The sequence below is a fragment of the Ovis aries genome, chromosome 1, assembly GCF_016772045.2.
Source record: "Ovis aries strain OAR_USU_Benz2616 breed Rambouillet chromosome 1, ARS-UI_Ramb_v3.0, whole genome shotgun sequence".
Lineage (NCBI taxonomy): Eukaryota > Metazoa > Chordata > Mammalia > Artiodactyla > Bovidae > Ovis > Ovis aries.
Genome location: NC_056054.1, coordinates 3,034,819 through 3,058,604, shown reverse-complemented (window position 1 = coordinate 3,058,604; position 23,786 = coordinate 3,034,819). Strand labels below are relative to the sequence as shown.

At 56.1% G+C, this 23,786-nt stretch overlaps 1 protein-coding gene across 1 annotated transcript in view; it reads right to left on the bottom strand.

Moving 5' to 3' along the window:
• PER2 (period circadian regulator 2) overlaps nucleotides 1-17,525 on the bottom strand; it is a 39,764-nt gene extending 22,239 nt beyond the window's left edge. Inside the window, exons 1-6 of the mRNA XM_027967088.3 lie at nucleotides 17,384-17,525; nucleotides 8,362-8,608; nucleotides 7,653-7,715; nucleotides 6,557-6,711; nucleotides 4,641-4,762; nucleotides 3,441-3,642 (exon numbers count right to left, since the gene is read on the bottom strand). Coding sequence (XP_027822889.1) covers nucleotides 3,441-3,642; nucleotides 4,641-4,762; nucleotides 6,557-6,711; nucleotides 7,653-7,715; nucleotides 8,362-8,591 — 772 coding nt within the window. The 5' untranslated portion in view covers nucleotides 8,592-8,608; nucleotides 17,384-17,525. The remainder of the gene's footprint in view (nucleotides 1-3,440; nucleotides 3,643-4,640; nucleotides 4,763-6,556; nucleotides 6,712-7,652; nucleotides 7,716-8,361; nucleotides 8,609-17,383) is intronic.
• Between the last annotated feature and the right edge of the window lie 6,261 nt (nucleotides 17,526-23,786).

Here is a 23,786-nt window from a genome sequence, read left to right as displayed (position 1 = left end):
CTCAAACTCACATCCATTGAGTCGGTGATGCCATCCAACCATCTCATCCTCTGTCATCCCCTTTTCCTCCCGCCTTCAGTCCTTCCCAGCATCAGGGTCTTTTCCAATGAGTCAGCTCTTATTCACATCAGGTGGCCAAAGTACTGGAGCTTCAGCTTCAGCATCAGTCCTTCCAATGAATATTCAGGACTGATTTCCTTTAGGATGGATGGTTTGATCTCCATGCAGTCCAAGGGACTCTCAAGAGTCTTCTACAGCATTACGAAAACATCAGTTCTTCAGCGCTCAGCTTTCTTTATGGTCCAGCTCTCACATCTGTGCATGATTACTGGAAAACCAGAGCTTTGACTATATGGACCTTTGTTGGCGAAGCGATGACTCTGCTTTTTATCACACTGTCTAGGTTTGTCACAGCTTTTCTTCCAAGGAGCAAGTGTCTTTTGATTTCATGGCTGCAGTCACCGTCTGCAGTGATATTGGAGCTCAGGAAAATAAGTCTGTTTCCATTGTTTCCCCATCTATTTGCCATGAAGGGATGGGACCGGATGCCACGATCTTAGTTTTCTGAATGTTGAGTTTTAAACCCGGCTTTTCACTCTCCTCTTTCCCTTTCATCAAGAGGCTCTTTAGTTCCTCTTCACTTTCTGCCATAAGGGTGGTGTCATCTGCATATCTTAAGTGAAGTGAAGTGAAGTGAAGTGACTCAGTCGTATCTGACTCTTAGTGACCCCATGGACTGTAGCCCACCAGGCTCCTCCATCCATGGGATTCTCAAGGCAAGAACACTGGAGTGGGTTGCCATTTCCTTCTCCAATGCATGAAAGTGAAAAGTGAAAGTGAAGTCGCTCAGTCGTGCCCGACTCCTAGCGACCCCATGGACTGCAGCCTACCAGGCTCCTCCGCCCGTGGGATTTTCCAGGCAAGAGTACTGGAGTGGGGTGCCATTGCCTTCTTGGTTATTGATATTTCTCCAGCAATCTTAATTCCAGCTTGTGCTTCATCCAGCCTGGCATTTCACAAGATGTACTCTGCCTAAAAGTTAAATAAGCAGGTTGACGATATACAGCCTTGATGTACTCCTTTCCCAGTTTGGAACCAGTCCGTTGTTCCATGTCTGGTTCTGTCACTTCCGGACCTGCATACACGTTTCTCACGAGGCAGGGAAGGTGGTCTGGAATTCCCTTCTCTTGAAGAATTTTCTACAGTTTGTTGTGATCCACATAATCAAAGGCTTTAGTGTAGTCAATAAAGCAGATGTTCCAGAGAGTTCTGGAACTCTCTTGCTTTTTCTATGATCCAACAGATGCTGGCAATTTGATCTCTGGTTTCTCTGTCTTTTCTAAATCCAGCTTGAACATCTACAAGTCATCAGTTCACATACTTTTGAAGCCTCACTTGAAGTATTTCGAACATTACCTTGCTAGTATGTGAAATGAGTGCAACTGTGCGGTAGTTTGAGCATTCTTTTGCATTGCCTTTCTTTGGGATTGGAATGAAAACTGACCTTTTCCAGTCCTGTGGCCACTGCTGAGTTTTCCAAATTTGCTTGCATATTGAGTGCAGCACTTTCACAGCATCATCTTTCAGGATTTGAAATAGCTCAACTGGAATTCCATCACCTCCACTAGCTTTGTTCGTAGTGATGCTTTCTAAGGCCCGCTTGACTTCACACTCCAGGAAATCTGGCTCTAGGAGAGTGATCACACCATCGTGGTTATCCGCATCATTAAGACCTTTTTTGTACAGTTCTTCTGTGTATTTCTGCCACCTCTTCTTAATATTCTCTGCTTCTGTTAGGTCCAGACCATTTCTGTCCTTTATTGTGCCCATCTTCGCATGAAATGTTCCCTTGGTATCTCTCATTTTCTTGACGAGGTCTCTAGTCTTTCACATCCTATTGTTTTGTAATAGAAGCAACTCAGGCATTTCACAGCTTACATCAATCCTTACCTTAGAATTTAAATGTCTAGTAATAACATGAGTTCAACTGGGTGATCTCATTAGAGATGAAAGAACAGTGTTTTCATAATAAACACGATTTAAGAAAAGATACCTTAGATTTTGGTCTTTCTCATAAAGCTTCCTCTACTCAAAACAAAGAAACCACCACCAACAACAAAATATAAGGAAAAGTAGAGAATTACTGGTTAGGGAAAATGATATGAAATTACTGGCCTGGAAAGGCCTTATTTTCTGTTCAGATAAAGATGCAGTCCCAGGCATCCCAGGGGGGCGGTGCCCGTTCACGCTGTGAGCCCACACGCAGAGCGAGCTCCCTCCTTGCAATGACCAAGAGCTGAGTGGTCCTCCTAACGCTGGCTGCAGCCTTGAGCGATCTGGCTGCACAGTTCCTGGGCTGGGGCTTCAGGTGAAAGCAGACGGCTTGACCCGTGAAACGTGAAGCACATATCCCCCTCGTTGCGAGTCAACCTTAGAGCAAACTGTGCCCTGGCCCCGGCTGTCTGGGCTCGGGGAGGAACAGCTGCTGAACTGGGGCTCTGACAGCGGTGGTAAGGGCCTCACTGCCTGGAAGCAGGGGAGGGGAGCCCCACAGCATGGAGGGACCTGAGATCCAGGCGGAGGTGGATGTGGGTAGAGGAACATTTTGATGGGAGTGGAGACCTGATCTAGAAGCCATGGACAGGAGTCAGTTTTGGGGGACGCAGCCAGTTTGGGGGATCTCTTGGTCGAGATCATGACCAAGGTCCAGCTTGTCTGGAGCACTCTTGGTCCTGTCCATTTCCTGCTCGTCTCTCCTGACTCCCTGGGGCTTCTCCTCTTCGGGTCCATCTCAGCTTCGAGAACTCAGAGCCCACAGAGGGGCTAGTGACCGTCTAGGCGCAGATGGACACACACTGCAGGACAAGGACGCAGGACACTTGACCGTGAGAGCCCCGTGGCCAGGAGCAGAGTGGGTGGGCTGGGAGCCCTGGGGCCTGGGGACGCAGCCATCGTGGTGCATCCCGGAGCCCGCAGAGCCCGCAACAGCCAGCTGGGTCTGAGCTGGGAGGACGGCGTGGTCTGTGTTCACGGAGCAGCCTCGCGGAGGTGCTGAGCTTCCCCTCCGCACTAACATCACCACACCACCTGCAGGAAGCCTTCCAGATGTGTCTCTGTCTTTCTCCCCTCCCTGCAGCCTCGCCTCCAGACTTCAGCTTCCATCACCTTTCTTTCCAAGATACCTGACATCCCTTAAAATCTTCTAAAGCCGTTTTCCCTTTCTGAAATCTACAAAGACTTTTGTCCTAAATTTATTCTGAACAAACAACCTTTAATCTTTCACAGACACTCCAGCCCCTTTGGGAGGGCACGCTGGGGGACTGCAGCGGAGTTACGTGGAGGGGAGGTGGGTAGCGGCCCCACGTCAGGGGTCGCCCTGCCCGGCCCCCAGCCTGCTGGGCCGAGTCCTCCCCGTGCTGCCCTGGGAGAAGGGCCCTCACCTGCTTGGCGGCGGTCACTCCAGGGCGGCAGCTTGTACGGCGTGGTGGAGCTGTGGAACACGCTCACGTCATGGGGCGCCAAGAACTCCACAAACTTGGCATTGTAGAAGGCATCCCTCTTACAGCGAAAGATGGAGGCCACTTGGTCAGAGATGTACAGGATCTTCCCGGTCACCAGGGACACAGCGGCCACAAACATATCCTGGGACACGGAGAATGTGACCCTGGTGAGGCCGGGCAGGAGCGGACTGGACAGATCACCCTCCCCGGAATCGGGGTCCCCCCAGAATCGGGCCAAGGCATGGGCAGGGAGCAGGACAAGTGAAGGGTCGGGGAGGCCTCTGGACCCCTCTCCCCAGCTCGGACCACAGTGACCAGACTTCTTCTCTTACACATACGGGGTCCCAATGGGATACTGTTTGGAAAAACACGTGGGATTCCACTGCCGAGCAGAACCCCGGCTGCGGGAATCCTCTGCAGCTGTCCCCAGCCCTGTCTTTGGGCATGGCACTGCTGGCGGCTAGCCCAGGTGACCCAGGAGTTGGCAGGGGTCTCACCCCTGCTCCCCCGACTGTCAACCTTTGCAGCGCATGTCTCTCCAGGGCTCAGGGCTGCCTGGGGGGCTGGAGGCATTGGGGCCCTGGCCCAAACCCAGGCTCTCCTGGCCAACTGGCCCTCTGAGCTCGGGGCTGGGGTTCCCCATGGGTTAAGGGGCTCCCCTGGGGTTAAGCTGCAGTGGGGGCACTGGAGGAGTGGCCTGGGAGGGTCAGGAGCCCCTTCCTTCTCCAGGCCAGCACCGCTGTGCTTCTGGGACCTTGGGGTCCCCTCCTGCCCTTAAGTCTGCTCTGGTGACTGAGAACTGGGGGCGACTCACCCCCCTTCCCAGGCCTCAGGGTGGGCCCCACCTATGGGCTACTTGTGTCCCTCCCACTCCCCCATCTTGGGGGCTTACTCTCACGCCCTTGATGTGGGGTGGAGTCGCTTGGGCTGTGAGGGGTCAGCCTCAGAGAGCAGCACAAACTGGCACACGGCTGCTGCTTCTGAATCCCTGACTTACACTGTTTTCTTAAGGAAGGAACCCACTTCCTGAAACTCCTGGCCCTGCTGCTATGAAGCCAGGGCTCGGCCGGCTCCCCTCGGGAGACTTGGCCAGTGGACTGAGCTTTCTGGGCGAAGACCCGGGTTGGGTCAGGTGCTCACCACATTCTTCACGATGAACTCAGAGGTGATGCCCTCAATCTCGTGCACGGTGAAGGAGGGCACGTGGGTGCCGCAAGGGTGGTTCTCGCTGGACATCAGCAGCTGGTAGTACTCCTCACTGGCTGCGGAGAGACCACAGGGAGGGCTCAGCTCAGTGCTTAACTCATGCCTTTCTCATGAGAAAGTGGGCACAGAACCAGAGAAGTGTGAAGGCTGAACAAACAGAAGTCCAGGTGTTTCTCCCCTGAAAAGTCAGACGGCCTTTGATTACAGAACTTTTAAAATCATTCTCAGGAACCTCTCAGGAACATTCCCAGGCTTCTCAGGAACACGACCACACAGTCCACCTGAGCTCGCGTCCCCCACAGGCCTGTCTTTGAGATACTATGACACATTGCTGTTTCCAGGCAGGACAGTGGGACAGCCCCTTGTACCCACCCCCTCGGTGGCCAGACGCTCCCATCTGGACAGAATCGACTCTTAGAAACACACCCGGCGTGACAGCCCAGGCAACAAACGGTGCACAAGAGAGTGAAAGATGCTGGCCACTCATCCTGGGACACCACACAGGGTGAGAAAGCCACTCTGCCAGAGGGGCCCCAGGCGCCGGCTTCCGCGGCTGAGCCGTCCAGAGGGGCCCCAGGCGGCCGGCTTCCGCGGCTGAGCCGTCCAGAGGGGCCCCAGGCGCCGGCTTCTGCGGCTGAGCCGTCCAGAGGGGCCCCAGGCGCGGCATCCGGGGCCTAGGCTCCCGGGGGTGGGCTGCAGGCAGAACAGTGCCCTAGAAATGCTGGCACCTCTTCCGGGTCACGCTTTCCTTACCTGCCCGGAGGCAGGGGCACCTGTGGTTACCTGAGACCCAGGGCAGGGGCATCGGCTCGGTGGAAGGCCAGGTCACAGAGCTGCTGAAGGAAGACTAAGCTCTACTGGGAATCATTCATGGGATGTGGGATTTACTGAAACGCAAGGCATCTGAGCGTTCGGGAGCCTGCAGTGCTTGTTCGCGGATTCCCGCACTGCCTCTGTGAAGAGTCCAGCACCTGTGGTCTCAGGTAAACGCCTCAGCTGATTTTGCTGTGTGCATGCTCAGACACTTTAGTTGAGTCCAGACTCTTTGCGACCCTAAGGATTGTAGCCCGCCAGGCTCCTCTGTCCATGGGATTCTCTAGGCAAGAATACTGGAGTGGGTTGCCATGCCCTCCTCCAGCGGATCTTCCCGACCCAGGGATTGACCCTGAGTCTCCTGCGTTGCAAGCGGACTGTCTACTGCTGAGCCACCAGGGAAACCCTTCGAATCTGCTGTTCTGAAAGCTCTTCTGTGTTCTTCCATCGAGTGATAAAATCCGAACAGACCCCCAGAGGGAAACGGCATGCGAATCATGCGGGCCGCTACTGCCTGGGGTGGATATGGGCACTGGGCCTACCTGCCTGCCTTCCTGGTGGAAAGACAACCACAGCAGAAACTCACACGTTTACAAAAATGAGGCAATATCCTCCTTGTATCCCCTCACCTGATTTTTTCAAGGCAAGCCCTCAGCGACAGGCTGGGTTGGGTGTGGGGGGTACTCACGGCCCCAGCCTGCATGCACGTCAGCACTTTCTGGCCAGAGCCAGGAAGGCACTGGACACTCGGGAACGTGACGGGACCCCACGCTAGAGGGCTCAAAAGCTCCATCTTGTATTAATAAACAGGTTTCTTCTGTTGGCTGGTTTTCTACCTGCTTTTTTTCCTTTCCTCTAAAAGTCACATACAATAGAAAACTTCTGATGAACTGAGGCTTTCGACCAGCTGCGATTTCAGCAGACTTCTGTGATTTCCTTCTGCTAGTTCAGGACTGCGTTTCAGAAAATCAACCGAGTCTAAGCTCTGATCTGAGGAGATCTGAGACTCACTGCTACAGGTTGGAACAAACACCTACCTTTCACTTGCTTCACACTCCTCAGGGCGTACTTAAGGGTCGCCAAGGTGCTGGCCTTCCCCTTGGGCTTCCTGTCCGCGGGGAGGTGGACCTTCAGCTCCTTCAGGGTTTTGATGAGCGCTCTGTGGGCGTCGGCTTTGGTGGACTGCTCGCTGCTGCGGGGTTGAAGAAGGACACGATCACCCTAAGTGCCGCCTGCACTGGACCTCTGGCCCAGCTTCCCCACTGGGGTGCGAGGACGCTGCGCTCTGCGTGTTCTTGGTGGGCACGCAGGATGCAGGGGTGCCCCTGCCAGCTGTGAAACCAAAACTTGCAGACATGCCTTGTGTCCCTCGTAGGGAGAGGAACCGTGCTGGGAGAAGCAGTATTCTACCCAGGTGAACGCGGAGAGCATCCTTCCTGATGGCTCTTCTCTCAGCAAGGCCTACTGGTCCACCCACCACCTGACCAACCTGCCCCACTGCTGAGCCCTGTCTTTCTTCGGGTCTCATACAGAGAAGGAGTGAGTGACGGAGACCCCAGGGGACAGCATGGTGGCGTCCTGGGACAAAGATGTGAACAGTGAGAAGAGAGAGGGGAGGAGACCAAGTGTATAAGGAGGATCTTCAAATCCAAGGATACAGGGATGTGGGCACTTGCAGAGGGGGACAGGCTGTTTAGACAGAGGATCCAGAGAGTGATGGGATTGGGCCTCGGGGGTGATGGCATAGCGCCCCCAGGCCCGAGACTGAGGTCTGAATTTTGCCCCAGTGGTGATGGGAAAGCGTCTGTCAATATGAAATTAAGGACATGTTTGTCACAAACACCTAAATAGAGAGGTCAGGAACACTCCAGGTACGTGTCTGAGATGCAGACAAGGCCTGCCAAGTCAGAGCCAGAGGAGCTGCAGGCCTGCGGCACCGTCAGGGGCTTGGAGCAGCCTGAGGGGCCAGTCGTCTGAAAGGACAAGGCCGGACTCACAGAGGGCACAGCTGCTCAGACTGATGGGCTCCAACAGAAGCTCGAAAATAGTCACATCACCCCACAACCTCGTCTCATGACAAACCTTTCTATCTCTCTGAAGGCCCTGAATGGAGGGAGTGGCAACTGGCCTTACCTGCACCCGCTGGTGGACAGGTGGTGTTCAGACTTCGCCATCATCAGGCCAAAGGTTTCTGGACTAAAAGAACAAAAATAAATGCAAAACTCAGAAGAGTGTGTCCATCCCTGCCCTCCCCATCCACCCAGGGATGACAGGCTGGACCACACCGCAGCAAGTCAATCAGGAAAAACACGAGGTTAAGAGAAAACGAACGGAAAACCTCTGGATGCCAGATAAGGAAGTGCTGGGCGATACACATCCTAGGCTAGAGTAGCAAGTTCATGCTCTGCAAGCCACTCAGCATCGTTCAGGGTTTCCTGACTCTTCTGCCTCCCGCGATCTTGTCATCTCATCATGAATCTAGCACAGTCCTACACCCATATCACCATTATGAGGAAGGACAGACCTCAGGAGAGTTCAGTTGTTAATAAGTTAGTAAGACAGAGGATGAGATGGTTGGATGGTATCACTGACTCAATGGACATGAGTTTCAGCAAGCTCCAGGAGCTGGTGATGGACAGGGAGGCCTGGCGTGCTGCAGTCCAAGGGGTTGCAAAGTGTTGGACACGATTAAGCAACAGAACTGAGTTAATGAGATTTTCAAAAGTCCTAAGACACTTGATCATCATGACTTAAAGACTGCAAAAGCACCCACGCTAGCTCGGAATGAGACACTGAGAAAACAAAGGCCTGGCCTCGCCTCCGGGGCCTCGGCCGCACCCACCCCTGGCGTGCGCTCGGCGGCCCCAGCAGCAGCCCTGGCTCCTGGCCGCTGTCTCCACAGCCGCTGTGCCGCGAGTCCCGCCCCGACGAGCCGTTCTCACTGGTCTCGTTCCCGCTTGAGCCACCGCTCATGTCCACGTCCTCCAGGAGGGTGGCTTGGCTGGCCCGGGGCTCCGCGGGCTCCTCGGAGGGGTCGCTGGGGCTGGGCGTGTGGTCGGCGCAGCCGTCCATGCTGCTCCGGGGCAGACCTGGCAGAACAGAGACTGTGGTCAGGCGCGCGGGGCCAGGCGGCCTGCCAGGAGGGACGCCCTGCCGGAGCCCTCCTCCAGGTTTGCTCGGGGACACAGGGTCAGCGGTGTGGCTTCTGCGCCCTGGGTCCCCAGCTGCCCTGAACTGGGAGGGCCGCCACAGCCCCGGACACCCCCTTGCTGATGGCCCTCCGCGGGATGGGGGTGCAGCGGGGTTCAGATACCTCAGCCATCACAAGTTACAGGAGACCCAGAGCAGGCTGCGGGCGGGGAGGCTTCAGGGGGAAATGAGGCTGCGGGAGGGGGGTTACTGCGTGGAGAGGGCGGGGCGGTGGGAACCCTCATAGCGGCAGGGGCTGGAGGTCCATATGAGGCCAGCGTGGGGCCCACACTTTGTGGGGTCCATGCAGAACCCGGACGGGTCGGAAGCAGCAGACTCTGGGAACTTCGTTTATTTGGACAGAAAGTTTCACTTTGGGGCTTTGGGGGGTAGGTGGGTGGAGGGGGGCTGGAGAGAGACTGACTGGTTGTAGGCTCAGGTGAGTAAAGACAGTGAGGACCCAGGGCCGGAGGGCTGCACAGGAAGCCTAGGGACGGGGAGACTGAGAGGTCACGGGGCGAAAGCAGGACCCTGGAGGGTGCCTCCCCAGGGTCCCGGCAGGACGCAGACCCTCCTGCAGACCCACAGAGAGTTGGATGGAGGCCCTGCACGAGTGGATGTGGTCAGGGTTGAGGAAACTGCAAACGATGCGCAGCTCTGGGGTGACCAGGGGTGTGTGTGTGGGGCTGTTCTCTCCCCTGGGCCTGGAGGGGCAGGAGGGGCCAGCGGGGCCACCGCAGCAGCGGCGCCAGGCCACGGGCGGCCTGGGGGTGGGGGCATAAACCCCGCTCCCCTCTCCTCCTGGCCTTGGTGGTCAGGAAGCCAGAAGGTGGGGGGACACACAGATGCAGTCCCCAGAGGCCAGCCTCGGCCCTGAGCAGTGGTGGGAGAGCTGGCGGGCCCAGGCAGTGGACCCCCCCACCCAGAAGGCAGAATGTGCCCCTGCAGCTTTCCCGCGCTCGGGGGCCTGGACGAGAGGCCGCAGGGAGAGGACTCTGGCGGACGTGGCTCTGCAGACAGGGCGGGGGGCGTGGCGCGCGCTGGCTCGGGTAACCCCTGTGGTCGCTGTCGACAGCGCACCAGGATCCCATTCTCGGGAAAACAGGCGGTGACTTGCCCAGGCCACACACACAGCAAGAGACAGCGCTGGATTCAGGGCCCCCTCCTCCCCAAGGAGGAGAGAATTAGGAAGATAAAGTTTAGACTCAGCAGTGGAAAGGATGAGAGTGCGAAAGGTTTTAAACATGCCCCGGGAAAGGGCTGATATTAAAGTCACATTTTTTTACCTGCAGATAACAGCTGTTTCTGCAAAAGACACCATAACAATGAGATAGAAACTACAGAGAAAGACACACGTGCAAGGAAAGCATCCTGAAGACAGATCTGTATGTGCCTGACTCCCTGAGCGCCCGGCAAAATCACGTGAGAAGGGTCGAAGCCCAGCTGCATCCTGATGAAACGATGTTTCCAAGGAAAAAGAAAATTCTACCCATGGAAAAAGCAAACAGTTTTCCTGCGAAGGACGCTAAGTCACGCTACTCTTGGATGTCTCTGCTGTGATGTCAGATCTTCAGAAGAGAAAGTCTGCATGCCGAGAGGAGACCGCCAGGGCCACAGAGGAAGGCTGTCAGAGCGTCTGACTGTGGTTTTAGACAGCTGCTGTTTACCGGTCCCGAATCACGAGAACCTCAAACGCCAGCTCTCTGCTGCGAAAGTCAGGAGCAAACAGGCACATCCACCATTCGGGCTTCAACATTCAGGGAGGTTCTAGCTAACGAGACAAAGAATGAACGGTGCTGACGGCTGGGAAGAGAGAGACCGAAGACTAAGGACAGGCTGTTTCCACACAGAGAAGCCCCAGGTAAGAGCTATTGACCTGGGAAGATGCTCCACCTCGTTAAGACACGAGGAAACATGCAAAGGATGAGGCTTCCAAGGGGGAGCAGGCCAGCAGCATCCTGGGCTGGCCAACAGGAGGGCTCCTGTGTTGGACCAGCAAAGTCTTCCTGGAGCGGGGGCTCTGAACACATCCAGCCACGCTTACAGCCTGGCCCCTCCTCACGCCTGGAAAGCTGCTTCGTCCACAAAGAGACGTGTGAGTGTGGGGTATGTAGGAAGAAAGACCCGGAAAGGACCACCGGCAAGGAAGCCACTGGCATCGTGTCCACCCGGCCCACGTGGCTGGGCCCAGCCTCAGCTGGCCCTACTGTGGTCCACGCGGGGCAGCTGAGCTCCTCTCTGCCCAGGGCACAGAGCACGGCTCTGCTCTGCACGGGGGTCGCCAGCGTGGTGGGGCCCGGGACCTCCCTGCAGCCACCCCCCGGGCCCAGGCTGGGCTCTGACCTCGGAGGCCTGGTGCCTGCTGCAGCACACAGCCCGGCAGCTGGCCCGACGGCCGCACCAGCAGCTCTGCCCTCTCCCGGCCCTGTGGGCGTGGCGTCCCGTCTGGCCTTGCCCCCTGGGGTCACCGAGATGGCCGGGGCGTGGGAGTTCTGAGTTCCTCCCAGCGGTAGCCCAGGGCCTGGTGCACGGTGTGAAGGCACAAGCCAAGGGGAGACTGCACCCAGTGAAAGGATGGGAGCCAGGCTCACTGCTGCGGGAAGACCCGGGAGCAAACGGACGGCCACGGAGCAGCGGGACCCGCCGTAAGGAGGACAGGGGGCGCTCTGCAGGGCTGATCCCGGCCCGTCTCTGCCTACAGCGCTGGGGCCGGCGAGCTCAGAGAACGGACAGCCTTCTTGCCCTCGTGGAGCTCACCTTCAAGTGCAGAAAACAGACCGTGCTCACTCAGAACCCCGCGGCCACACTCCCCCAAGCCTGCAGGCCTCACTTCTGCCTGGTCACTGCGGGGCCCACACTCGAGGAGTCTCTGCCAGACACGTGTGACCTTGAAGTGCCAAGGTCACCATGGGGTGGGCCCCGGCTTCCCCCGCTGCTGCAGCCAAAGGGCTGGGTGAGGCAGCTGGATCCGAGGGGGCGTGTGCCCCTGGGTGAGCTGGGACCACGGCCCCCGAGGGCGGTGCTGCCTCTGCATCCCTCCCTCGAACAGACTGTCCTTTTCTCTGCATCCTTCCTTCATCTTCTTTCGGATAGTTTTTTCAATGAGACCCAAGGGGCTGAGTGGCCAGCTGGGTATCTGTGAAGCAGGGTGTCATCGTGCGTGTGTGTGTGTGTGTGCACGTGTGTGTGTCTCTGTGTCACAGTCGTCTCTTCTGCACTTCCCACTCCCTCACCTCAGCTGCCCTGGGATTACACCTCCCAGTATAGGACCAGCATTTAAGCTTAGCCTGCACGCTCCTTTTAAGAGAACCCAAACCAAGACAGACTGAAGCGGCTGAGAGGATGGGCCAGGGGGACGGCGAGTGCAGGGGTCCTGAGGCCGGCGGGTCTGAGGAGGACGGATGAGTCGGGGCAGAGGGCCAGGTGCAAGGCAGGTGGCTGACACGCGGTCAGAGCCAGGCCGTGGCTGCTTTCTGCGTGAGATGGAAAGTGCACCAAGGCCTGACTCACGTGTCAGCAGGGATACAGGGCAGAGCAAGGTCGGGGCTGGGACACCTGTTAGGGGCTCCTCCGTGCTTTGCTTGCTTCCCAGGTTCCCTGGACACTACCGGCCTCCCCCACAGCCCTCCCCAGATAAGCAGCGAGGCGGGGCCTTTCTGCTGAGTCAGTTCTGAAGGGGAGGGGGTGGCAGTGGAGGGCTAAGTGAGAAGACCCTGGACAGTGGGACCTCTGGCAGGTTCCTCCACTTCCTGACTGCGGTCCTGGGCAAGTCCCCCACGTCCTGGGGCCCTGCTTCCCCATCTGTAAGGTGGGCCACAGCAGTACCCACCACCCACTGGCTGCTTAGAGGCTTGAAGGACAGCGGTTCTGTGTATGGGATGCAGCGAGCCTCCAGCAAGGACTGGCTTTTACCGTCCCTAGGAGCTTCCCTGGTGGCTCAGATGGTAAAGAGTCTGCCTGCAATGCAGGAGACCGGGGTTTGATCCCTGGGTTGGGACGATCCCCTGGAGGAGGGCAAGGCAACCCACTCCAGTATTCTTCCCCAGAGAATCCCATGGACAGAGGAGCCTGGCGGGCTGCAGTCCCTGGGGTTGCGAAGAGTCGGACAGGGCTGAGCAACTGGGCACAGCACAGCACAGCCAATGACTAGAGGAAGAGAGACAGGGTAAGAAAAAACAGTTTTGTTTTTTTTTTTAAAAGGAGATAGTTCATTGTCAAGAGTGCTGTCTCTGGCCGCCCGTGGAGGAGGCGCAGCACACCGTGTTCCCACACACCCGGGGCTTGTCACCCAGCTCCTCGGAGAAGCCCTGGTTTTTAGGGTCCCAGCCCCTGAGAGCGTAGGACAAGCATGGCAGGAACGGGAAACAGCAGAGCAACTGTCCGAGCCTCATTATTCCAGAAAATGCGTCGCTCAGCACTGACAGCTCTAACCGACTGACCTCATTTTGCCAAGCTGGCAAAACCAATGTGCCTGTCAAAGCAGACTTTGCCTCCTGTTTCCACAGACGTCCACTGAGCGCCCGCCCTCGCCAGCGTGCCAGGGCTCCATGGAAGCCCCGGGAAGCCTGTGTTTCCACCAGGGCAGCGTGGGGACGGGGGCATTCCTCATGAGCCCAGGGGCCCTGGGGAGGAAGGGACCGCCTGGCTGCAGAGGGGCTAAGGAGAAGGCAGGCGGGTACCTGCTGCGAGAGACCCGCCACAGCCACTTCTGAGACGTCCACACGTGGCAGCTGCTCTGGGGAACAGCCAGACGGAAGGAAAGTTGCTGTGCTCACACCCTTGACCTGGGCCCCTGACCGTGTCTTCAGTAGCCGGGGCTGCTGGGCCTGGACAGAGGAACACTCAGAAAGTGCCGTCCATGGTGAGATCACCGTCTGGGCTGGCTTCGCGGCACTTGGGACAAGGAGGAAGCTGGCAGGGAGGTGGGAGGGAGCAGAAGCCTGCCGACGCTGGCCAGGGCCTTCATTCCCCGTCCTCCCTTCGTGCACACACTCACAGTTTCCACAATAATCAGTAGAAAGAAACGGGACCGAAAACATAGCCTGAGCCCCAGCGCCGCCCTCTACCAGCACCGCTAGCACGGTAAACGCTTCCTGAGCTCACTACCCCTGGTCTGAGGGGGACGTGCCCTTCTCTGTGGAAAGCAGAGAGCAGAAATCAGGGCAGGCTCAGTCACTGAAGACCAGCTGAAATGAAAGATGAGACACCTGCCGACAGGGACGCCTTGCTGTGCGTCCACAAACTGAGCCCCCAGCCCCAGGGGCAGGACGCTGCTGGCCCCCAGGGGCCCTTGGTGGTCCCCATCCCCACCCCTGCTCCCCACTTCCACCCCAGGTCCCCACGAGCCTGAGTTCTCACAGCCTGGTTCATTCCCCCCGTTTCTGAACTTTACGTAACAGGGACCTCACAGCCTGTACTTTGTTTCTGCAAGCCCTCGTATTCTACAACCCCAAATATTATAACCCGGTTGCTACTTCCTGGCAGGAGCCAATTCCCCGAGGCCCGGCTGCTGTAATCTGGAGAAAATGTTTGTCCTGCTGAATAAACACTGGCACTCTCCATGGAAACCGCTGGTAACCGAGGAAAATGTGACTGCAGCCGTCCAAATAAGGAAGAGAAGGTGGCTGGGGAGAGGCGTGTTCCCCTCCCTAAGACCCCTCAGGCACTCTTAGCTCCACCACCTTTAAGAAGCACAGGATTTAAAACAACGCAAAAGCCTCTTGCTTTTGCTTAAGGCTGGCTTCAGCGTCTAGGGGCCTGGGACCAGCCCAGCTGTTCCGATTCTTCTCAGGAAGGGGGCGAGGACTCTCAAGGCCTTCAGGAGCTGGGGAGCAGCACTCGGCCGGAGGCCCCTCCGTCTTCCGAACTGTCCGCCTCTGACAGCACAGTGGCCTTGGCCTGTCTGTGACCTGACCGCCTCTGACAGCACAGTGGCCTTGGCCTGTCCGTAACCTGCACTGCTCGCCTGCTCACTGACTGCTTCTGATCCGCACTAGACTTGGAACTGCAGTAACCAGCTTGTTGCAGAGGTGCCTACGGAGAGCTCAGAAGTCGGGGCCGGGCCCCTTCTGGGGTTCTCCGCAGTCGGCAGGCGGCCCGCCTTCCGCAGGGCGCTGAGCGTCTGCAGAGCTGTCGGCAGGGGTGCGTTTCTAGTTAGTTTTTGCCGAATACGGTAGTTCTCAGTGGCACGCTTTCTCTGGACAGAACGCTGAGCGGTCCCGCCAGCAACTCAGGGACCTGCCAGAGCCTGTGATTTGTTGAGGCCCTGTGAGGTTATTACATCATCATTTAAAAACAGAGGCGTGCCCACCAGTTATTTTTCTGAAAGTTCAGTGTGAGTGAGAAATAGTACAAACGAGAGGAACTTTCCCTGCTTCCTTCTAAGCCTCACAGAGTAACACTATGTGCCCTCAAATCAGGAGCCCTCCTGTGGGAATCGTCTGTAGAGGAACAGAACCCCAAAGGCTAGGGATGAGGGGCTGACGTATATATGCCACTCCGTACGGCTGTCTCTAGACCACCAAACAGAACCTACTGTGCAACAGAGGGAAAGCCACCAGAGTGTTCTGTGGTGACTGAGAGGGGACGGAGGTCTCAGGAAGGGGATATGTGTGTACGCAGAGTCAGACATGACTCAGTGAGAACATGACAACAGCTCATCCACTTTGCTGTAGGGCAGACATGAACACACTGCCAAGCAACCATACTCCAATAAGAACGGAAAAAAAACAAAACAAATAAAAGCTAGAGATGGAAAAGCAGACCTCAGAGATCACCTACCCTGAGCCCGGCCTCACAGATGAGCCCTGGAGGCGCGGGTGTGGGGGGCTCTGGGTCACCGAGCAGCAGCCCAGGGCCCGGCAGGCGATAGCCCCCCGCTCCCTCCAGCGCCCAGCCCCCACTGCAAGCCCAGTGAATCGCAGCGAGACGACAGCGACAGATAACTGCCAACACCCACGGCACCATCCCTGTTGGCATATCACGTTGCTTCCACTGAAGAAACAGGAGTCCCTTTCCTCCTTTTACTCAGAGGCTTTACAAAAAGTGATTGCTTGTCGTTTAGCCGCTGAGTCGTGGCGGACTCTTTTGCGACCTGATGGACTGTAGCCTTCCAGGCTCCTTTGTCCGTGGGATTTCCCAGGCAAGAAAACTGGAGGGGGTTGCTTTTTCGTTCTCCAGGGATCTTCCCAACCCACTAATCACTTTTTCTGAGGAAAAAAAAAAATCACTTTATTCGTGACAAAAAGTGATTAGCCTTGAATTTAAAACTCAGTTTCGAAGGAAAGCCTTCAGGTAGAGCTCTGCTCCCTCCTTAGCCACACCAGCCCAGGACCACAAACCCCGGCTGTGGGAGGGGCTGGGTGACTCCCGTTTGCAGCAAGACAGGAGGTCAGTGGCCCTGCTGTATTGGATGTGGGTGATGAAAAGTATGCGTGGAGGGGCTTCTGCCACGGAGCTGGGCTTCTTAATGTTTGGGGGACCTGAGGGCCCTCGGCTCCAAACTCCAGCTCACTCAAGATTCAGCAACACCCCATCCCAGGCCTTCAAAGAACTTCTGAAGTTCATCCTGACCCGGATGAAGACCCTCAGGATGATGGAAAGGCCCTGCAGGCACCCTGAGCCTGGGCTTGGCCCTGCCATGCTTTGTGCCCCGCAGACAGCTGGGCCTCAGTTTCCTCATCTGTCAAGCTAAGGGGTTATCCTGGATGACTTCCAGGGTACCTTCCAGCTCTGTTTTTCTGTGAGTATGAATCAGCTTTCCCAACCGGTTTCTTCTGTGTAGGTTACGGAAGCCCTGGAAACCGAGTTGTCATCCCTTACTCTGGCCTTCCTGGAGGGGTAAGCAGGGCCCTCCCTCCCCACCACCCACACACTGGTTCCTGTCCAGGACTTGGCAGCCAAAGTCCAGCCCAGAAGGATAATGTGATGGCGCTATCACAAACCAGGACCCTCCCCTTCTTCTACCAGACCTAGGAGAGGGAATAAACACATAGGGTCCAGGGTGGGCAAAGGGGATGAGCATCTGTGCTCAGTCCAGCATCTGTCTTGTCCTGCTCATCCACTCGAGGGGACCCATGGGCTGTCCAGCTAGGGCTCCTAGACCAGTGCCCACCAGTGGCCTTTCCCGATCTGGAGACTTGGCTCTGTGTCTTCAAGAGCAGGAAGCCAGCTCCCCAAGGGGCCCTCCATCCTCCCAGAGGCTGTGGCACTGACCCTTGGTCGCCTTGGCCTTCCTCAGCTTCCCTCCTTGGGGGATGGGGGAAAGAAAGGGAGAAGAGGAAGGGTTCCTAAAAGAAAATCATCTAAGAAGGACAGCTCACTGTACAGCCCCTCAGTAGCTCTGTGACCTCAGACACAGGCCTGACCTCTCTGGATCTCAGTTTCTTGATCTGCAAAATGGGAATAACGCACCCCCCTCCCCCCCGCCCCCCGCCCCAGGCCGGTTTCAGGATGAGTGAAATAGCCCGGCAAACCCTCAGATTGCATCTCTGTGGACTAGAGAATCCTCTGCCGTCGCCCGGAGCCGGCCCGCGGAGACCCCAGGCCACCACCCGCCCCCCGAGGCAGGGGCCAGGGCTGTCCCGCCGGCGGTTACGTAACCAGAGAGCCAGGCGGCCAGACGCCGGTCTGCGCCCAGGCCGGCCCGCCACGCCCGCCGCGCCGCGCGCACTCACCGGAGCCGCGTCCTAACCAGTCCGCCGGACGATCCGTGCGCGGTCCGCCGACCCCGCCGCCGCCGCCGCGGAAAGCAGCGTGTATCCCTCAGGGCTGTTCGCTGCCGCCGCCGCCGCCGCGGACTCGCCGCTGTCACATAGTGGAAAACGTGACCGCTCTCCGTGCCCGCCCCCGGCGCCCGCCATTGGCCGCGATGCCGCCTTATCTGCATACTGGGGGCGGGGCCTGAGAGCCCTGTGCGTCCATTGGCCGCAGCGTCCGTCGCTCTCTTTACATAAGACGCACATGGAACTCCATGTTCCCGGATTCGGTTCCTCAATGAAGACGCGGAGGGCCCGTGGCCCCCCCCGCCTCGTCCTCTGGAGTGGTCCCTTCCACTTCCGGCCTCAGCGCCTTCCATTCAAGACGAAGGGCATCCGAGGGCCCGGGGAGCTCGGAGTGGCGCGTACCACTGCGGGGCGAGGGGCGGGCTGGGCGCGGGTCGGGGTGGGGCTCCAGGGCACCCCTGCCAGGCCCTCCCCGGGAGCCGAATCCTCGCTGAAGCCCACCCCAAGAGACCATAACCTTGAACCATGGCCAGAGACGTCCCCCGCTCCCCCCCCCCCCCCCCCCACCGCAAGCCTCTTCATTCACTCCCTTTCATTCATTTTCTCCGTATCCATTCATAGCTAGCTGCAGACCGGGCGGCTCTGCTGGAGCTTCGGGTGCACGCCCACCCAGGCAGCCGAGGCCAACACCAGCCCAGATCTGTCAGGATATGTAGCTTCCAGGTGGCCTTTTCTTACTTTTCAGATTATGCGTCGCAAGTTTTGGTTCAGCAAATAGGGTCCTTGTTACTAAGGGGATGTACAAAAAAGAAATAAATGATGCTGTCCCTGCCCCCAAATCGCGTCATTCGGGAGAAAGGACCATCTCATGAAAAGGGAACTTAATCAAATACTAAACTGGGAGGTGTGGATCAGAAATTAACCGGGGCAAGAGTTGTGCGCAGAGGTTCCGTGGAGGAGGCAGCGCTTGAAGAGTGGCGTTTGGAAAAGGAGGATTTTCCGAAGGCGGAAGCCACAAAGACATGAGCCCGGTATAGCAGGCTCTGGGAGAGAGCTCTGTACTCTGAGCACCTTGGCTGCGGCCATTTGCTCTTCAATAAGCCTTCTGTCTATAAACTGTCAGGAGAGGGACTTACCTGGTGATCCGGTGGTTAGGACTTCCGGCTTCCAATGCATGGGGCTCAAGTTCTATGCCTGGTCGGGGACTAAGATCCCACATGCTTTATGGCATAGCCAAAAAATTTTTTTTAAGTGTCAGGAGAGCAGAACTTCCTCTCAGACAAGGTAGAGGGCCAAGGCTTTCTGGTGGGACCCAGAACACAGGCAGGCTCCAAGGCAGCTCAGCTGCACCCTGCTCTGAAATTGCATGGTCCGACGTGGGAAGCAAGGTTGTTTGGACTTGGAAGTGCAGAGGGGGCCTGTGGAATCTCCCTCCACTTGTACATTCTTCTTCATGGGTGCTACTGGTAGATCAAGGATGGGAAGGAAGGAAGAGTCATGATCTGGTGGCCTGAAGTAGACTAAGCTGCTAGTTCCGGAAGCCAAACACACATTGAGGATTTCCCCTGCCCTCGGCAAAGTGTGTGTGCAACTTCCTAGGACACAGATGCAAAGCCGGGGTTGGGGGGGGGGGGGCAACACCAAGTTCATCAGGACAGTCCTTCCCACAAAAGTCCTGGCAGGCCAGCTGCGGCAGCCAGCTTCTGTCTGATATTGACACCTCAACTACGATTCCCTGCCCCCTCCTGAATAAACCTACACAAATGCCAAGCAAATCCAGGCCCAGCTGCACCTTGCACACACCCAGAGCCTTTTGTTTCTTCACCTACATTGACGTCAAGGATAAGCTCCTTTGTTCTGGAAGTGAGAGAAAACAGATAGCTCATTCACATTACACAGAGATTCTCCTCCTGCTCAACTTTTCTTGTGTCTTGCTCCATATCCAGGCTTCAGCCTAATGTCATTTCCTATCTAAATTTAGCCTTTTCTGTTTCCACCCATCAGTTCAGTCGCTCAGTCGTGTCCAAGTCTTTGCGACCCCATGAACTGCAGCACACCAGGCTTCCCTGTCCATCACCAACTCCTGGAGCTTGCTCAAACTCATGTCCATTGAGTCAATGATGCCATCCAACCATCTCATCCTCTGTTGTCCCTTTCTTCTCCTGCCTTCAATCTTTCCCAGCATCAGGGTCTTTTAAAAAATGAGTCAGTTCTTCACTTCAGGTGGCCAAAGTATTGGAGTTTCAGCTTCAGCATCAGTCCTTCCAATGAATATTCAAACTGATTTCCTTTAGGATGGACTGGTTGGATCTCCTTGCAGTCCAAGGGACTCTCAAGATTCTTCTCCAATACCACAGTTCAAAAGCATCAATTCTTTGGCCCTCAGATTTCTTCACAGTCCATCTCTCACAAATGACTACTGGAAAAACCATTAGCTTTGACTAGACTGACCTTTGTCTGCAAAGTAACATCTCTGCTTTTTTAATATGCGGTCTAGGTTGTCTATAGCTTTTCTTCCAAGCAGCAAGTGTCTTTTAATTTCATCACGTCAGTCACCATCTGCAGTGATTTGGGGGCCCAAGAATATAAAGTCTGTCACTGTTTCTGTTGTTTCCCCATCTATTTGCCATGAAGTGATGGGACTGGATGTCATGATCTTCGTTTCCAGCCACAAATCTGGTGAAAAGTGAAATCCATTCTTTTAGGAATTATCAGACACTATGGACCTTGACAACTCTTTGGAACTGAATCTGTGTTCAGTGTCTCATGGCTCCTGTCTTCATTCTTGTTGTTGGAAATGTTCGTTCACTCCACTAATACTTGGTGACACCTGAGTATTGTGGGTGTGCAAAGATGCATCTCATTGGAGCCTCTGCTTATAAGGAGTTTGCAACGTAGGAGGGGAGATGAGGGAGGTCTGGGGACAATTTCAAATAAGATGGATTGTGAGTCCCAGGAGAATGGCATAGATCTGGTGGAAACAGCCACCCCAGCGCCAGCTGCGGGGTGGTAACTTCCAGAGCCAAGGTGATGGGTGAGCATATGTGTGTGTGCGTGTGAATGCGTGTGTGTGCTTTCAGGTTGGAGGAGGAGGGGAGAAGATATCCTCTCCTGGTCAGTCTATCCTGACCCGGAAATGTGCTTGGATCAGCTGTCACCTCTCGCACAGGACACTTGGCCCCGGGGGAGGGCAGGCGAGCAAGAAGGAACCTGGGTGTGGGGGTGGCAGCCGGGTCCCAGCTGCCTGAGGAATGCTGTACGTGGAAAGAGATGGCCTCTCGTCTCAGCCTTCTCCCTACCTCCCAGCTGCTCGGTCCTGCACCCCTGCCCACTCAGCCTGGGCCCTACCTGGAGGGGCCCTCCGCGCCGGGCCTCCGGGCCTCCGTGTCCCTGCCAGGACACTTGCTGGTTCACTCACTCGCTGCTGCGCTCGGTCAGCCAGCTGTTTACTGCGGCCGAGCACCGCGCTGGGCACTGCTTCTCTGGTCCTGGATCCTGTGCTTTGTGAGCCGGTGAGCTGAGGGATGAGCTGGGAAGAGAAGGATGAGGTCTGTGAGTGTGTGTGTGGGGGTGGCTCTCATGTCCTCTCTAGGCAGATGGAGGGGACCCTGTCGGCCTGTCTGGCTTCGCAGAGCCCCTTCCTGGGTTTAGGGACCCTGGAGATGAGAACTCGGACCCTGAACCTCCCTCTCCAGCCTCCCTCATGCCAGGCACTGGGCACTGAGGCAGTTCCTGTCTAGGAGACCCTTAGCCAGCTCCCAAAGTGGGACCCAAGCTCGTGGGCAGCTCTGTCCAGGGTCTGAAGACACGAGTGAGGCAAGGCCCACACGCCCCTGTGGTTGGGAAGGTTCCTGAACGGAGCAGTGACCAGCGGGCTGGCACTTCTCTCTGGCTGCAAGATGGTCTGGGAGCCAGCGGAGGGAAGGTGTCTATATTGTGCTGGCCACCTACTGAGAAGGGCTTTTGGTTTTTAAACTAAATACAGGTGCAGGGAAGGTTTTCTTTCCTTTGGGGACACGTGTTTATGCTGCGTGTGCATGACACACATGTGTGTGTGTGTGACTGTTCACAGTCCTCCCTGAAAGTCGTAGACTGAGTTATCGCAACGAGTGCGCAGCCTCCATCTTCCTTCACCTCGCCCCGAGAAGAGACTCTGCAAAGGACTGAGCATGTCCGCACAGTGCTGCCTGGCCTGGAGAGCTGGCCTCCGCGTCTGCATTGTCCCCTTGCAAGTGACATCCTCACTGTCACAGTTCTGACGGCACAGGGTAGGGCCTCCGTACAAAGTCGGATAGAAGTGGTGATGGTGGGCATCCTGGCCCAGTTCCCAGCTGGACAAAAAGTGCTCAGTGTTTCTCCATGAACTATGATGGGAGCCTCAGTTGTTTAGTTCTCTGTAGATGTCTTTTGTCGTATAGAGAAAGTGTCTTTCTATTGTATTACTATTAATATAATTATTGGGCTTCCCTGGTGACTCAGACGGTAAAGAATCTGCCAGTAATGCAGGAGACCTGGGTTTGATCCCTGGGTTGTGAAGATCCCCTGGGGAAAGGAATGGCTACCCACTCCAGTGTTCTTGCCTGGAGAGTCCCAAGGACAGAGGGGCCTGGTGGGCTACAGTCCATAGGGTCGCAAAGAGTTGGACATGACTAAAATTACTATTGATTAATACTATTCTACATTAAAGTAAATGTTATTATATTAATAGTCTGCTGAGAGCTTTCTTTTCCCTTGTTGGCCATGCTACGCAGCTTGAGGGATCTTAGTCCCCCGACTAGGACTTGAACCACAGCCCCCAGCAGTAGAAGACTGGAGTCGTAACCATGGGCCACCAGGGGATTTCCTCTGAGAGTGTTTTAAAATCATACACTGACACAATGACATTTAACCTATGGCAATTGTTATTGCTTAAAAATGTCTCCCCAAATTAATCTATTTTTGCAGATCTGCAGATAATTTAAACCACCATAACTTTGTCTGTACCATATAGCACTCTGTATAGACCTGCTTGGTTCATTATTGTATCTTAAAACAAAAAACCTAAATGAATAAAAAAAAAAAAAATTAGTGCCCAAGACTCCACCGTTTCATGTTGTCAGTTTCTTCTTTTTGCTAGAGGAACCCAATAATTAAACGTGTACCTCACTGAATTCTCTTGCTATCTGTTTCACAAATAAAAGGCATGCTCTTAACAGAAGCCAAAAAACTGTTTGCTATCGTGTCATGTGAGAAAGGATTAAAACTTTCAACTTCCTGGTCATGAGGCTGTTAAAGGTAACTGAGGGTTTAACTGAGATGAAAGTTGTGCTCTAGGTGAGGTGGGGGAGCTGGCAGTGGGTACGTTGAGTTTGCCTGTCAGATTTTTGCCTCGAGACTTTGAGGGCTGATGTATGGGTCACGTTTTCTGGTGTCTGGGAGCCTGAGGCCCCTTCACAGAGTTTCTGGACCACTGGTACCCCTCACTCTCCTGGAAAGGCCCTAGAAAGACAGCTTGCCCACAAGGCCCCCTTGGCTGTGGTGACCCTCGCATATCCAAGGTGCCCCTTTCTTTGGAGGACAGAGAATCTCTCCTTGGTTGGCATGCCCTCCAGCTGGTGTTCGGGGCCATGGACTGGACCAGGAGCCCTGAGACAGAGTCTCTTGCCTTAACACACTCTGCCAGGTGTGTGTCCCAAGGCAGGCTCAGCCAGCATTGCCAGGGTTGGTGCTGAAGCTGGCATCCCGCCCCCCAAACATGCCTGTCCCAAACATGCCTATCCCAAACATGCCTATCCTAGGAATGGGAGCCCTGTGCACTTTAGGGGCCAAGAAGGGCCCTCCCTGCAGGGTGTGTGGTCCTCCAGGAGGCTGAGGTGGGTCCACATCCACGGCTGGCCTGGACCGCAGGAGGTCTCCCGCCCCGCGGACGAGCTGTGACCCAGCACGTGCTCGCCGCATGCAGTGCTCCGGGCGCACCCTCTTTCATTCTCATCTCTGACGGGCATGTGTCCAGAGGTACATGGTCCCTTTACAAAGACACCTTCGACATCAGGACACACTAAGGAATTGTGCAGAGCTGTGTCTCGTGTCCCGGAGGAGAGACAGGAGACGGCCTTTGCAAAACGATCCCATCCCCTCCGTGCCTGCACCTGCGGAGCCTGGGAACCAGGCGGCCAAAGTCCGAACTCCAGTGTTCCTCTTGTCCCCTGGACGTTTTCCCCTCCCCAAATCTCTCTCTACGCTGCAGCTGGCCAGGCCCCTGAACCCTCCTAGTTCAGGTCAGTTCAGTCACTCAGTTGTGTCCGACTCTTTGCGACCCCAAGGACTGCAGCACGCCATTCCTCCCTGTCCATCACCAACTCCCGAAGCTTACTCA